General features: G+C 40.1%; 3 protein-coding genes across 5 annotated transcripts; 1 reads left to right on the forward strand and 2 right to left on the reverse strand.

Annotated features, from left to right (window-relative positions):
• Positions 1–93: 93 nt before the first annotated feature.
• itgb1bp1 (integrin beta 1 binding protein 1) lies at positions 94–3,780 on the reverse strand. Of its 3 annotated transcripts, none has more exons than XM_078276684.1 (7): positions 3,685–3,780; positions 2,436–2,551; positions 2,223–2,301; positions 2,014–2,144; positions 1,822–1,914; positions 1,340–1,489; positions 94–1,250 (listed from the first exon to the last, which is right to left on the reverse strand). In XM_078276684.1, exons 2-7 carry the CDS (start codon positions 2,505–2,507, stop codon positions 1,179–1,181), a joined length of 597 nt encoding a protein of 198 aa, XP_078132810.1. In that variant the 5' UTR covers positions 2,508–2,551; positions 3,685–3,780; the 3' UTR covers positions 94–1,178. The 3 variants fall into 3 exon arrangements, with proteins under 3 accessions (XP_078132810.1, XP_078132811.1, XP_078132812.1); XM_078276685.1 differs by having other exon boundaries at positions 3,629–3,715; XM_078276686.1 differs by lacking the exon at positions 3,685–3,780 and adding an exon at positions 3,524–3,621.
• A 175-nt stretch (positions 3,781–3,955) lies between these two features.
• On the forward strand, positions 3,956–11,208 carry LOC144534713 (cleavage and polyadenylation specificity factor subunit 3). The gene is made up of 18 exons (XM_078276683.1): positions 3,956–4,217; positions 4,333–4,396; positions 4,745–4,842; positions 5,029–5,157; positions 5,239–5,416; positions 5,515–5,604; positions 5,694–5,844; positions 6,033–6,208; positions 6,722–6,880; positions 7,047–7,193; positions 7,300–7,452; positions 7,653–7,761; positions 8,134–8,232; positions 8,379–8,473; positions 8,576–8,663; positions 8,858–8,924; positions 9,909–10,005; positions 10,097–11,208. Exons 1-18 carry the CDS (start codon positions 4,147–4,149, stop codon positions 10,196–10,198), a joined length of 2,073 nt encoding a protein of 690 aa, XP_078132809.1. The 5' UTR covers positions 3,956–4,146; the 3' UTR covers positions 10,199–11,208.
• A 3,521-nt stretch (positions 11,209–14,729) lies between these two features.
• On the reverse strand, positions 14,730–15,845 carry dnajc30a (DnaJ (Hsp40) homolog, subfamily C, member 30a). Its single transcript, XM_078277988.1, has one exon. It carries the CDS (start codon positions 15,811–15,813, stop codon positions 14,785–14,787), a length of 1,029 nt encoding a protein of 342 aa, XP_078134114.1. The 5' UTR covers positions 15,814–15,845; the 3' UTR covers positions 14,730–14,784.
• Positions 15,846–15,935: the final 90 nt, after the last annotated feature.

Here is a 15,935-nt window from a genome sequence, read left to right on the forward strand (position 1 = left end):
AGCATGTTGCGTCCAAGCGCATGTAAAAACATACAAAGACACACTCAAAAGTCAAGATGACACTAAAAGAAAAAGCATAAATTACACTTCAAAAACAAAACAAAAGCCTTTATTGTACCAGATCAAATTCTTTCATTTCCTTAATGTCGCACATTTTCAACCTAATCTTAACAGGACAGTGCTGAAAAGGAGGACAGAATAAGGAGGAATGGGCTATTATGTACACTGTGAAGTCAAGTAAGTACCACGACTGTAAACATGCTTTTTCCTCCGAAATCTTTCATATGCTTCTAACAGCCTAACAGTTAGGATGTATGTGGTTTCAGTAAGTCTAATGTATTTAACGCATTTTTATCCACTGCATAAAAACAAAGAATTAAAAAAATCTGAAAACATATCAAAGCTTTTGGTACCAAGAAACTTTAAAACAAGATACAATAAGAGTCAAAACTGAGTAAGACTTCACTCAGTTAGATTTTAGCTTTGTATAATGTACCTTCGAGTCAAAAAAGACTGCTATGTCAATACTGTTTGTTTCAGCATACACAACAAAACACACAAAAGGAGATCTAAACTTAAAAAGAGATCTGAGTGGTTTACACATGAAGAGAAACAAAATGCATGTTGTAAAATGTTTGTACCGGGTATTTTCTCCTCTGAAGAACGTTTCCCATATTGACACAGCTGGGTAGAGATATTATGTACCATTTTCTACCATCACTTACATTACATATGAATCATTTACATTGTTCACTTATTCCAATGCTTTAAAAAAAAATGCAACAATTTACTTTTTTTCCAAACGTTCCTTTTTTGCTCTTGACTTTATGTGAACGGTCAATGGAACACATGAGGTAAAGGAAAGGAATTCAAAGGAAGTGATTCAGACAAATTCACAGACTCAACTGGAGAACGATAGTCGGGTGATAGTACGTACCACAAACTGAGCTTAACGTGACTTTGCCATCAATACAAAGGCTTAATTGATGTTTTCCTGCAAACTAACATGGAAAACATACAGGATGTGTCCTCCAGGTGTATCTCTCTTAAAGAAAACAAAGTAAAGTTGGACAAAAGGGAAATGATTTAAATGTTTTGGGAATCTTCTGATTCACTGTTGCTGGTTTTGTCGTTTGTTTCATTTGTCATCTAGACAGATCTCAGCTCCCGTCCTGCTCTCAGGACTTATCTGATGTCAGAGCGCAGTCAAAGGAAGCTGACAGCACCTTGCAGATGGACTGAGCCTGCTCCTGTTCAGAGAGACGATAGATAACATAACACGCAGGGGAAATACCTCAAATCCAGAAAACATTTCATCTTATACTTTTGTCACACTCACCGAGCTGCTGCACTGGTACACCCAGATGCTGCACTCCTCTTGCTTTGCATCAGTGGTTTTGAGAGCCAGGAGGTTCTTCCCTGCACCCAGGCCGTCATCGTAACACAGCATACGCACTATCAGGTACAGAGGGTGCCGGTGCAGCACATCCTGGACCAAAAGGTACAATTAAAAGCTCCGGTAAACGGTAAATCTCCGTTAATAATGTAAACAAATATTTGCGTCAGCAGCTTTGTGCAGAACCATGTCCAAAATATAAATTGATGCTAAATTCATAACCATGCAGTTAGATGACCCAGCAATACTGCACAGTCTAATCAATAAGCATTCAATCTGAAGTACAGTGTATAAACTTTTTCTTTTCTTTTTTAATTTTGGATAGGACAGCAACAGGAAAGTGGGAGAGGGAGGGGACGACACGCAGCCCAACCCAACCAGGTGAGCCACCAGTATATTAACTTTTCTATTGCTTTTCTACTCACACACTGGTCCAGCGACGCCACTTTGACTCCGTGCTTTGACACTCCCAGAATCATCTCTTCGTCTCCCGGCACGAAGGGCAGCTTTCCATCTTGCTGTGAAAAGGAGCAGAATATTTATAGCAACTTCATAAATGAATGGTGTGATATTAACGGCTGTAAGCCTACTTGAGGGTTGTCCCTCCAGCGTCTTACCTGAGTGGCATCAATGTAGTTGATGAGGTCCAGAGGCTCCTGGAGGGTCTTGCTCATGTCAAACTGTAACTTCTCAATGGCTCCCACATACTTTACACGGAACTCAGCACATGTTTCAGACGTGCTGTTACCTATGGAGGGCATCAAAAAATCAATCAGAAAAGAAAAAAGTAGTGAAAACTTTTAACTTCCATGAGTAGTTGACTGACCTGAGCTCTTGGTGGAATCTGTATCGAGGCTGGCGACGGTACTGGATCTGGAGAGTCCTCCCAAACTGGAGTCGACAGACTACATGGAGTCAGTAACATGAGAGGGTATTGGCTCAACAAGGAGAAATTGGCTCTGTTAACGTGTGTGTGTGTGTGTGTGTGTGTGTGTGTGTGTGTGTGTGTGTGTGTGTGTGTGTGTGTGTGTTGCTGTACTTTGCTTTTGGTGCTGATCTCACTGCTTTGCGAGCTGCTGCTGCTGTGGCGCTTTTTGACTTTCCGGAACATCCTTCACCATGACGACTGCATCCAGACATCCAGCCTCACCTAACCTGAATCATCAACGACTGCATTGTTAAACACTCCACAAGTGGCCTTATCAAGTCTCAATAGAGATGATGAATAATTGAATGTAGTCTAAATTCTGAATAATGGATAAATGAGAGTGTGTACCCACGGCTACATAATAATCTTGTAGCTACCCTTTGCATGGTTCAATTTTTACTGTCACAGCTGCACAGCTATTCACATTGTAGGGGTGTTAAGCTTTAAGTTAGTTAGTTCAGCTTTATTCATTCAGAAAGTCTCATTATGATCTAGGTCTCTGCAAGAGAAACCTGAGAACAAGACAAAATATAATCACACACACACACACAGAAATCCTAATTCAAATGAACACAAAGATGCTTTAAAATATCAGCAATTTAGTTGGAAAGGCCCTCAAAAGAAAAATGTGAATCCAATAGCTAATTGTAAGAAGACCATTTATGTACCTCTCCATTGAACAGGAAGGCTGTGTTAAGAGAACATTAGCTGTTAAATACGGTGGCACATCATAACAATAATATGCTAATAAAACACTGTAATACATACTACCTTAGTGGTTAGCTTCTCATGAAGGGGCACCAGTTAAATTGGAAACCACAAATTTGTTACACCTGCTACTGTAACAATATATCCTTCCTCCATCAGAGCAAAGTGTTACTCTAGGGTTTTGTGATGGAGTCGGAGGGTGTATCACTTACTCTATATAGTCTATATATGGTGCATCCGTACCGGGGTGAGGTTGGGGGGGGGGGGCAGAAAACATTTAAAAAAGAGCCCCCCCCCCCCCAAGACTCAAATTATACACCAGACACCAAAATCAACAGGTTACCTTTGTGAGGAACGCATCATTTATCTTGCTAACTAACCTAACGCTACATGCTCAGTAGAAGACATGATATTGCTCATCGTTTGCTATCTATTATATTGTACGTGCGAAAAGAAAAGAAAATGTCTGGATAAAACTCATCCTACTCCACCTTAAATGTCCCCCACCGCATTTATTTTCACACTGAAGTTGAAAAGCTTTCACATGGAGGTTAGCTAAACGCCCGAGAGAAATCTAGAGCCAGCTACACAAGTACCGGTTTGAACAGTCTAAATGTGCCGTTGGAGTTAAATTTCTTCAAAGAACTGTTACCTTCAGTTTGACTCTTTAGCTTCCCTTCGAGTTTCACACAGCCTACACCCAACACCACTTAAAGGGGACGCGACTAACAACTACTCCAAAAAAGTATCTCTAAAGTTGAGTATTGAGCCGAGAGGCCTGTGGATAATATATATTGTTAAGTGTGTACAAAGCTTTAGTCTACAGAAAAGTATTTTTGTATATGTGTGATCACCGTGCCCCTTGTAACATTTTAGCCATTTTAATAATGTAAATCCGTTACGGCAAAAACCGGCTCACGGCTGTCTCGGAACTTTGTGTGTCGACGCTTTTGATTTCGCGTCGGCTGTATTTTGGCACACAACCGGAAGTGTGACGTCACAAGAGGGCCGTCGCCGGCCGTCGCCCCCTCTCTCATTTAACAAACAGTGCAGTTTACAGTATGACAGGCTTTATTTTTTCTATTTTTCTATTTACCTGCAAAATTTGACACATATGGCGACAAAACGCAAAGTAGAGGTGATTGTCCCCGCAGAGGAGAGTGACCAGCTCCTAATTCGTCCACTGTAAGTTAATTTGTTCCAGTTTTATATATTATTTTTTTTATGAATTAAGGTTTTGAGTGACTTAAGCCTGTAACCAAAATGTAATCTTAAACGCTATTTTTTTATGTAACTATAGGGGTGCTGGTCAGGAGGTTGGGAGGTCATGCATCATCCTGGAGTTCAAAGGAAGGAAAATTATGGTACATCTTAACTAAAGTATTTAGTTGTGACTGCATGCTGCTGTGTGACTTCAGACAGACATTTATATGTACATCACTCTAGATTAAAATGTCTCACAATATTCCTTAACCCAATAACACATCTATATTATAGAACAGCAATAACTTAAGCCTGTAATTCTGTGTTCTTAGTCTCTGCAGGCTCTCATATGCAGCCTGTTGTTATTATTGTATATGTTTAAATCATTCTATTGTTGTTTTATTGAGTCATGTGTTCATTTGGTGTACCCAGGACTCCCTGGAAAACAGTATTGCTACCAAGTTCATTATCCGGGGTGAAATAAATACAGTAATATTTGTGTTTTGCAGCTGGACTGTGGTATCCACCCTGGCTTGGAGGGAATGGATGCTCTCCCCTACATAGACTTGATTGACCCAGCCGAGATAGACCTGCTGCTCATCAGCCAGTGAGTTTTCCTTCCTCTCTTTTATGTTAACTGTCTATTTTTTTAATAGTAGTATAGATGCTCAACCATACATGTATTGGTAATTTCCTAACTAAGGCATGTTCTGTTTGAATTTTATTTTGATTATATTCTAAAACATAACTAAGGATATGTCATTTGATGTTAATGTATGTATCCTCTCACCAGTTTCCACTTGGATCACTGTGGAGCTCTGCCCTGGTTTCTCCAGAAAACCAGCTTTAAAGGCAGGACCTTCATGACCCATGCCACGAAGGCCATCTACCGCTGGCTACTGTCAGATTACGTCAAAGTCAGGTAGAAGCAGGAGCAGTCGTCATTATGGCATTCTTGCAAGTTAATAATACCTACAATAATTTTGTTGTTGATTTATCGCAGCAACATTTCTGCAGATGACATGCTGTACACGGAGACTGACCTGGAGGAGAGCATGGATAAGATTGAGACCATCAACTTCCATGAGGTCAAGGAGGTGGCTGGAATCAAGTTCTGGTGCTACCACGCTGGGCATGTGCTGGGAGCTGCCATGTTCATGATCGAGATAGCTGGAGTCAAGGTAACTACTCCTGTTTGTTGTTTCAGAGAGTCCTGTTGATGCACAGAAGCTAAGTTGACTTAACAAGACCATTCTCGGTCTGTTTTTCCCCTCCGAAGCTGCTGTACACAGGAGACTTCTCCCGACAGGAAGACAGGCATCTGATGGCAGCAGAGATCCCCAGTGTCAAACCTGACATCTTAATCATAGTATGCCGCATATTAATTAACAACCAACACTACTTTTAATGAATCTTTAGGTGATCACAACGTGGTGAATCCTGTTATACTTTCTGCAGGAGTCCACCTACGGCACCCACATCCATGAGAAGAGGGAGGAGCGTGAGGCTCGGTTCTGTAACACGGTCCATGACATTGTCAACAGAGAAGGCCGCTGTTTAATCCCTGTGTTCGCCTTGGGGAGGGCCCAGGAACTGCTGCTCATCCTGGGTGAGAAGTCAAGTCTGACTCCCTGGTTTGGATTATACCTCTAAATAGGCAAATGTACAACATTGGTAGCCTCTATGCTATCATTCATGACCCTTTATCATGAGATGCTCAATATCTGCATTGTATTGTATTTTTTTTAAAGTTAGTTTTGTCTGTTGCATCTGAGTCTGTTTCATGTTCTCCTGTAGATGAGTACTGGCAGAACCACCCGGAGCTCCATGACATCCCCATCTACTATGCATCGTCCCTGGCCAAGAAGTGCATGGCTGTGTACCAGACCTATGTGAACGCAATGAACGACAAGATCCGCAAGGCCATCAATATCAACAACCCTTTTGTCTTCAAGCATATCAGCAACCTCAAGGTAGAGAGTAGAGATGTTCTGATACCGATACCAGTATCGGTATCGGCTCCGATACTGCCTAAAACGCTGGTATCGGTATCGGGAAGTACTGGAGTTTATGCACCGATCCGATACCATGTAAGAAAGCCCTAAAGAAAATCTACGTTAAAGTAGTTTATTTATGTTCTTTTTCCGTTATAACTGTCAAACTGCATAATAAAAGAAAGTTCTGGGGCGTTCATTATTCATGTTTCACAAAGAGTTTAACCTAAACCAGACCGACAACAAAGATAGCAATAATATCACATCCATACAGGGAAAGTAGTATACAGCTGTTAAAACATAATAACATATATGACACACTGGTATCGGATCGGTACTCTGTATCGGCCGATACGCAAGTTCAGGTATCGGAATCGGTATCGGGAAGCAAAAAATGGTATCGGACCATCTCTAGTAGAGAGTTCCACAGATACAGACTGTTGCATCTTTTGGCTGCTGCTGAATATCTATAACTGTGGTGTTTTTTTTCAGAGCATGGATCATTTTGATGACATCGGTCCCAGTGTGGTGATGGCATCTCCAGGTATGATGCAGAGCGGGCTCTCCAGAGAGCTCTTTGAGAGCTGGTGCACTGACAAGAGGAACGGGGTCATCATCGCTGGATACTGTGTAGAGGGCACACTGGCTAAAGTAAGACAGGATGGTAGACGTTTTTTCTCGAATAATAGACAGCTTCTTGGTGAAAAAGCGCCATCATTTCCATCATTTTTTGGCCAACTTAACTCAAGTGAGATTTGTATGCTTACAGCAACTTACTGTGATGTAATGATGATGATGTGTTGTGTGCCCTCTGCAGCACATCATGTCTGAGCCGGAGGAGATCACCACCATGTCAGGGCAGAAGCTGCAGCTGAAAATGTCAGTGGACTACATCTCTTTTTCTGCCCACACTGACTACCAGCAGACCAGCGAGTTCATCAGGGCCCTCAAACCACCACATGTGGTAGGAGGGGGGGAAAAACATTGATTGATTTGTTTTGTCTGTGCCCTTCAGTTATATCAGTTTTAAAGAAAAACCATTGACTTTTCTGTCTGCTTGTTATTGTCAGATCCTGGTCCACGGGGAGCAGAATGAGATGGCCCGTCTGAAGGCTGCGCTGATCAGGGAGTACGAGGATAATGACCAGGTTCACATCGAAGTCCACAACCCTCGCAACACAGAAGCTGTCACCCTCAACTTCAGGGGAGAGAAACTGGCCAAGGTCAGTAAACTGCCTGTCTGTCTGTCCTTCTTTCTTCTCTCTGAGACCTTTTTATTAGATTTTTATGGTCACAAAGGCTCCTTCTGGCTTAAAAATGAAATGCAAAGTCATGATTGTTGCATGTATTACTTGACACTGTGCTGATGTTGTTATACATGTTAAACTAGAATGAGGTAACTGAACATTGCCCGTCCTCTCAGGTGATGGGCTCTCTGGCTGATAAGAAGAGTGTTCAGGGCCAGAGGGTGTCAGGCATACTAGTGAAAAAGAACTTCAACTACCACATCCTCAATCCCTCTGACCTTTCTAGTAAGTCTCTGTTTAGTTCTCCAAAACGATCGCACCTGCAGGCTGCAGGATAGGACCACATGTGCATTGGTAGTTACAGCCCCAGTAGATTCAGTTCATTGGCTACAATAAATTTGAGAATCTGAGTCGGTTTTCAGTCAGTGATTCTGGGAATCAAGACAAAAAAAGAGTAATCTTCATCACGTTGGTTCCAGTTTTTTTTTTTAGTAGGCCAGGCATGGATTAAAATAATTAAATGAAATAATGAGGAAATGTACAGATCTAAAAGGACATACTGCCTTTTCGTTTTTGCCTCAGTTGTGCATACTGCTGCCCCATTTAATATTTGACAAGGCATCATGAAGTGACGTGATGTGTGTGATGTGTTTGTAGCATACACAGAGCTGGCCATGAGCACAGTGAAACAGACCCAGGCCATCCCCTTCACTGGACCTTACTCACTGCTCGTCTGCCATCTGAGGAACCTCACCGGTTAGACCACTATTTTTGCGCATGTGCAAACTTCAAAATAAATTCTTGTTTTTGGTCCATTCTTGCAGAACAGAGCTGTTTACACTTTCACTGATTGTGAGTTTAGACCATAATGACTGTGGCAGTCTTTTTTTCTCCCGTGTCAGGTGACGTGGAAGAGCTGGATGGAACCGAGAAGAACACTTTGAAGATTTTTAAAAATATCATTCTGATCTATGAGGCCGGCATGGTTCTGCTGGAGGTGAGCGGTCAGGCCAGTTCAACAAGATGTGGTCGTGCTTAGTCTGATGCAGGAGAGCAAGACTATCCTCTCTTCTCATTTACCCAATATCTCCTGTTTCAGTGGCTAGCCAACCCTCTCAATGACATGTATGCCGACGCTGTCACCACTGTAGTGCTGGAAGTCCAGTCAAACCCAAAGGCTCAGAAAGGTCAGTCTGGCAATCAGCTGTGTATGTTGTTTATCTGGATCTTTAGTTTTAAATGCTTTGTGTACTGTAGGAAGCATACAATCTATTCCTCATGTTTTATTTGCCCAACTACAAAAAAAGCTCAACACCTTTTGCCTTAATATCAGGAACTTTGTTTTTATGAATTCTTTTTTAATGTGATTCATGATTAACAGCAATGGAGACCCAGAGTGCCGTTATGGACATGGACATCTTCCAAACCCGACTAGAAGTCATGTTGCAGTGAGTGACACACAATCCTCTAACTTGTTTATGACATTGGAATCACTGTGTTTTAAAGGTGTGGTAGAAGTTTACCGTGGAAGAAACCTCTTGTTCTCTTAAAAATCACAGAGTCACCAGTGTAATGAATCAAATCTTTATCACATGCTGCACGGGGAGAAGACGAAAGTGTTCTTCCCCTCTTCTCCCAATTCAATATTACAATTGAGTTATTTCTAGAATTGTAGAAATCCTTTGTTGTGTAGAGAGCAGACGCCGTGCTGGTGAGAAAACAAACCCTTTGTTCTTCTGTCTCAACTAAAATCCCTCAGACTAATGTAATAATCTTTCATCTAAAATATTTATTTCTCACCTTTTGACACAATAGTTTAGAAAATCACTTAACATTATTTTATAAATAAATTAAAAAAAAAACTATAATTATTGATTGGCCAACAATAAAATAACAGGAACAACATAAAACCAAAACAAAATTAACTACACCACCTTTTCATCTGTTGCTATCCTTACTTGGCTCAAATGGTATTTAAAAAATACAGTAGTGTTGATTTTCCTTAAACTATCCACCTATACACACACAATAAGACAAAAATGGTCATAAGTGAAAAGTAGGTACACAAATATGAAATTGTACTAAAAGAAAATTAAACAAAACATAATAAAATGATCATAGCACATCAAGGATTTGAATTCCATAGGACGCCCAGTGAGTATCTCATATGGGGAGAGTCCAGTCATCTTATGTGGGCGGCCTCTCATGTACATTAATGCAAGAGGTAAAACTTCAAACCAAGACAGTTTTGTTTCAGCCATTAGTTTTGTTAGTTGTTTTTTAGCAGGGTTTGGTTAGCACTTTCCACTGCACCTCCGCTAGCTGGCTGATAAGTACAGTGTGTTTTTAGGTTTATCTGAAGACTCTCTGAAAGGTTTAATGTACTTTACTTTCATTATTATTATATAAATTGCTTCTCTCTCTGTCTATAGGGACATGTTTGGTGAGGAATGTGTGGATTTCAGTGACAGTAAAAACATCTCTTTGACAGTCGATGGGAAGACTGTTCACATCTGCTTGGAAACGAGGGTGAGAAGTTTGGCACCAAGGAACAGGACAATGATGTGGTGTAGGATTGTTGTTTTATATCTCTCTCACTGACTTCCTCTCCCCCGATCAGTCGGTGTGCTACGAGGATGAATGCACAGAGGACGACTCCCTGAGAGAGATGGTGGAGCTAGCAGTGCAGCGCCTCTATGACGCCCTCAACCCGGTCATCTGAGAGCGGAGATGGGACTGCAGATGTGTTCATAACCAGTTAGACTTAACCTGTAAACTGACAGGGTTTCTTAAGCTAAGTCATCACAGATATATAAAAGAAAAATCTACAAGTTCTGTGCTAAAAAGTTAACAAGCGGCTTGTATTTGTGTGGTTAAAAACTGGGTAGCGTGTTTCCAAGAATCAGAGTAACATGTCTGACGTCAATATTTCTACACTACCAGGATCTATAGTTTTTTAGCTTGTTTTATTCCAACTATATATCACAAAAAAAAAACAGCACAATGCAAATGATTGATCCATGATTGATCTATCTATAGATCCAAATCATTACGCAGTTGCCCTGTCTGGTGTGGTGTAATTAGAACACCTCAATAACCAATCCCAGTCCCACCTTGTGAATACAATTTGGAAAGACCAGATTGGCCTTCTACTAATTAACTGAAGGTTAAGGAGATTGTATGACCTGTGAGCTACCATGTAAGAAAAGGGAAATAAACTGTGTAGATAGGATTTTTTTTCGTAGATTTTAATGTTGTTTTTTTTATTATGCAAGCACTTTCAAATATATTTAATAAGTTTACTGTATTTTTGTAGATGCATTGTAGGTTTTGTTTGACCAGAGTTTGTTACTAATGTGCACTGATATGACAGACTTGTTGACTTTTAACTGTGACGTGAACTGTGAATTTCTAAATGCACTAAATGTTTGTGTTCATTATATAATGTTTAAAACAAACTTTTAAGAAACTTTGTGTTTTGTATCATTGGTTTACTTTGGTTATGTCATCAGTTTGTGTCAGGAATGTTTTTTAAACTAGAAAATGCATTCCATGCAGAAAATGCTTGTGAATGCTGAAAAGCTAAATTGCTAAAGCTAAACTGGATTGCTGGCATAATGGCGTAAGAAGAAGGTGAAGTAGTGAGAATAGTTGGAAAAGTGGGAATGGTTTTAATTAGTATGAATTTCATTGACATTTTGAATAATACTAAAATGTATTAAACAAAAGTGGAATGTGTTTGTTTTTTTAAAGAAAAGTCATGGGATGGTATGTAAAAAAAAGTTATAGTATATTGAAAAAAGTGATTAAAAAAGTCATGGTATAGTATGTTGAAAAAAAGCCATAAAGAAGTCATAGTATGGTATGTTGAAAAAAGTCAAATTATAGTATCTCGACAAAATGATAATAAATCATAGTATAGTATGTCAAATAAAGTGAGAAAAAGTCATAGTATAGTATGTCGAAAAAGGGATAAAATAGTCATAGTATAGTTTGTGGAAAAAAGTGATAAAAAAGTGATAGTATAGTATATTGAAAGAAGTCCAAAAGTCATAGTATAGTATATTGAAAAAATGTATAGAATGACAAAAAAGTCAATTTATAGTATGTCATAAAAAGCATAAAAAAAGTCATAGTAGACATAGTATGTCAGAAAAAAAGTGATAAAGTCATGGTATAGTATGTTGAAAAAAGCCATTAAAAAGTCATAGTATGGTATGTTGAAATAAGTGATTAAAAAAAAGCATAGTGTAGGATGTCTGTTAAAGTGATAAAGTCATTAAAGTATGTTGAAAGAAGTCAAACTATAGTATGTCGAGAAAAGGTCATAGTATAACATGTCTAAAAAAGTCAGTATAGTATGTCGAAAAAAGTCGTAGTATAGCATGTTGAAAAAAAGTCATAGAATAGTATGTCGAAAAAAGTCATGTTATAGTTTGTTGAAAAAAGTCTGTTGAAAAAGGGATAAAGTAGCCATAGCATAGTTTGTCGAAAAAGTGATAAAAAAGTCATAGTGTAAATAAGTGATAATAGTGTCATAGTAATTGACCAAAAATGTCATAGTATAGTATGTATTACTTACTATAACAGTATGTAGTAGTATGTCGAGAAAAGGTCATAGCATAGTATATTGAAAAATGTGATTTTTTTAGTACTTTTTTCGACATACTATACTGTGACTTTTTGGACATGCTATGCTATGACTTTTTATCACTTTTTCAATATATTATACTATGACCTTTTCTCGACATACTACTACATACTGTTATAGTATGTAGTAAAAAAGTTATAAAAAGTCATAGTGTAGTATGTCCAAAAAAGTCACAGTATAGCACAGGAGCACCACAGGGTACAGTGCTCGCTCCTTTTCTCTTCACCCTGTGTACAGCAGACTTCACGCACAACACAAGAAGCTGTCACATGCAGAAGTTCTCTGAAGATACTGCCATTGTTGGGAGGCTATCAGATGAGAATGATCAGAAATACCGGGTGGTCTGGGACTTTGTCAGCTGGTGTGAGTCAAACCACCTTCACATCAACGCCAGCAAGACAAAGGAGATGGTGGTTGACTTTCGCAGGAGGCCGCCTGGTACTACACCGGGAACATACAAATACCTGGGTGTTCACCTCAACAATAAATTGGACTGGTCCAAAAACACAGACGTCCTGTACAAAAAGGGCCAGAGCCGTCTCCACCTGCTGAGGAGGCTGAGGTCCTTTGGTGTGTGTATGACTCTGTGGTTGCATCTGCAATCTTTTATGCAGTAGCCTGCTTGGGAGCTGGGAGCACAGAGAGGGACAGGAAAAGGCTAAACAGACTAGTGAAGAGGGCTAGCTCTGTTTTGGTCTGCCCTCTGGACACCATGCAGAAGGTGGGGGAGAGGAGGATGTTAGCCAGGCTGGCATCAATCATGGGCAACACCTCTCACCCCCTACACAAGACAGTGAGTTCCCTGAACAGCTCCTTCAGCAGCAGACTGCTGCACCCTCAGCTCAAGAAGGAACGCTACCGCAGGTACTTCTTCCAGCAGCAGTCAGACTCTTTAATGCAACATCATAATGTAGCACTGCTAGCTGTTTCTGAATATGAGCCATCACTAGACAATATTCTGCACTATGCGTATTTATTTATTTCTCTGTATCACCTCCAACTGTGCAATATGTCATTTCTATCCATCTGCACCTTACTCATCTGTATATCTGTGTATATATACTCTCTGTTTATATATTGATGTTTATTGTGTAAAATTTTTTGTATTATTACTATTAATATTATAACTAATTCTATATTTTCTATTTCTTATAATACTTTCTGTATGTTTTTTCTCCTTTGTCTATTTAATGTGTATTTGTGTTATTCGATGTGTGTACATTTTCTTCTTCTTTTGAGCTGCTGTAGCACAGGAATTTCCCCAGTGTGGGATTACTAAAATCTATCTTATCTTATTTTACAGTATGTTGAAAAAGGTACTAAGAAAATCATAGTATAGTAGTAAAATCTTATCATATAGGTCTGGTATATCGAAGACGTCTCCAAGTGCCGTAATGCCTGCCGTTTTGGACGGTATTATTAATATACTGTAGGTAGTCTATAGATCAGGTTTCCCTACGCTGTGCGAGAACAGGCTGAAATTATAACTCAATTAGCAGTGTGATTTATAAAGGGAATATTGCTTACAGATGCTCGTTTGCACGGTTTTATAAATCAGAATTTTCTTTTTTGGCGTACGCCATTTTTGGCTTTTGGGCATATGTACACTTTTAGTAAAAATCCTACTAAAATGAGACCCATTTTGATATTTGAATGGTTTTTGTAGCTGAAAGTATGCAGTAGTAGGTGACCGAAAATCGTACGGAAGAATCAGATAACAATACTGTAAATGCTGCTGAATCAGCATTCACACAATAAGGTTTACAGTTAATCAGTGTTGGTGTTGTTGACTAACAAAAGACTCAAACATTTGTTTCACTGTGCTCTGACAGGCACTGCTCAAGATGTATTTATTAGTTAAATATCTGAACAATGTAATCATTAATGTTTACAATAAATATCATCCAAGGCACCTCTTTAATGAGCATAAACCTACAGTTCCTATAATATCCCCGTTTCATGGGCTCTCAAGATATGACTGATGACACACACATGCCTTAATTGCTTACATTGCCACACATATTTCATAAATAGCAATACGTGAAATATAATTTAAACCAGTTTAACCATTAAAAATAAAGATATCTGCAAGACAGATGACTTTATAAAAGCCAAAGTTGAATGGTTGTTGGTTGTAAATCAACCAGTGACTTGTGGATTTAATTTGAAGACAGCATTCACGGCACAGTGCATTACTCCTGGGTAAAGCTGGGTGTCGAACCCTAATACTCTACGGGCTCAAATGTTTCTGTATCAGAATTGGAAAGTACAGAATGTTGTCATTGCCTGGTAAGATTCATAATCATGTTACTTATTCTTTAATCAGATAATTACTGATTTAAAATAGAATAATAATGTCCTTTTATTCTGATATGTATGGCAGACTCAAAACTGTCAGTACTAGTAATCCAAGCTGTGTTCAGACAGTATGAAAGTATACATCACTGTGCTGGGATTGCAAACTGATGAACTGAAACATGCACATTTCGGTTTAGTCTTTGCTTTGCAGCTTTTCAGAGGACAGTGTTATCCTATTTTAAGACGACAGGGTCAAAATAAAGGGCGACAGCAATCATGTTAACAGTATTTATTTGCGTGTGTGTGTGTGTGTGTGTGTGTGTGTGTGTTTCTCCATGTCTCCATGTGAATGAACTTCATCACCGCTTTAAGCTGGCCAGTATAGCCACGGCCATCGCTATCAGCACCACAATTCCCATCTCCATCATCCTTCCCATCTTCGTCTCCTCGATCGTCTCCTGCTTCTTCCTAAGCATCTCCTCTTTTCGGACTCTGATATCTCTTTCTCTCTGCAGCTGCTCGTTGTAGTGGGCCTTGATAAACTTGTCGAAATCAAAGACGTCTCCTCGGCTGTCTGCGCCCACCACAGACCGTCGGCTTTCGGTTGTCTGTTTCGCGGAGCTCCCTGTGTTCTTGGCGGAGGGTTTGGCTGTTGCCATAAGGTCCGACTGACTCAACATACCCCGGTCGTATTTCTTCCGCAGTGCCTTACTGCCCAGCACGGTATAGGCTTCGCTGATCTCAGAAAAGCGGACAGTGGCGTGCTCACTGCCGGCGTTTCTATCCGGGTGGTAGACGAAGGACTGCTTGTAGTAGGCTGTTTTTATCTGGACTTGAGTGGCTGTAGGCGACACCTCCAGGATTTCATAGTAGCCTGTTTTGGTTTTGTAAAGGGGCTCAGATCGGGTTCCGTTGCCGCTATAAGCTCTGATGAACTGTCCATGTCCCCAACACAAACCGAAAGTCTGTTGTCGACGAGCGGACCCGGAGGTGCAGAACGTCCTCCGAAACTTGGCGTTAATCCGGTACCAGGGTAGATTTGTCTCTATATTTTGAACCTTGGACTTATTAGAAAGTGAATACTCTTTGTTGAGTCCAAGAAAATCGTAATATTCAGCGACATTTGCGTTTTCCCAAACCTCGTTAACCGTACCATACAGTGGTGTCACGCTTGTGTAATTGTCCTTTGAAACGCCACCGGTCACTTTGTCTGCTGCATTATCGGCTCCATGCAGTTCTCCATTTTGGATATCACCCAACAGTAACCCAGTCGATAGAGAAGAAGCCTGTATTGCACCTTTATCTTGACTTTCAAGGAGTTGTCGGTTGTAGAATTTGTGTGCAAAGTTGTACGCTCCCCTTCCAAAACATAGCCTGACCTCCGCCATGTTTGAAGGGGGCAAAAGACGAAAGCTGATTTCCGGGCTGCTGATGGTGGCTCGTTCTAACTGCAGCGCCCCCCGGTGGGCGAGTATTTTTTCATTTAACCTACCATTATTGATATTAATCC

This window comes from Sander vitreus, chromosome 20 (assembly GCF_031162955.1).
Source record: "Sander vitreus isolate 19-12246 chromosome 20, sanVit1, whole genome shotgun sequence".
NCBI classification, from domain to species: domain Eukaryota; kingdom Metazoa; phylum Chordata; class Actinopteri; order Perciformes; family Percidae; genus Sander; species Sander vitreus.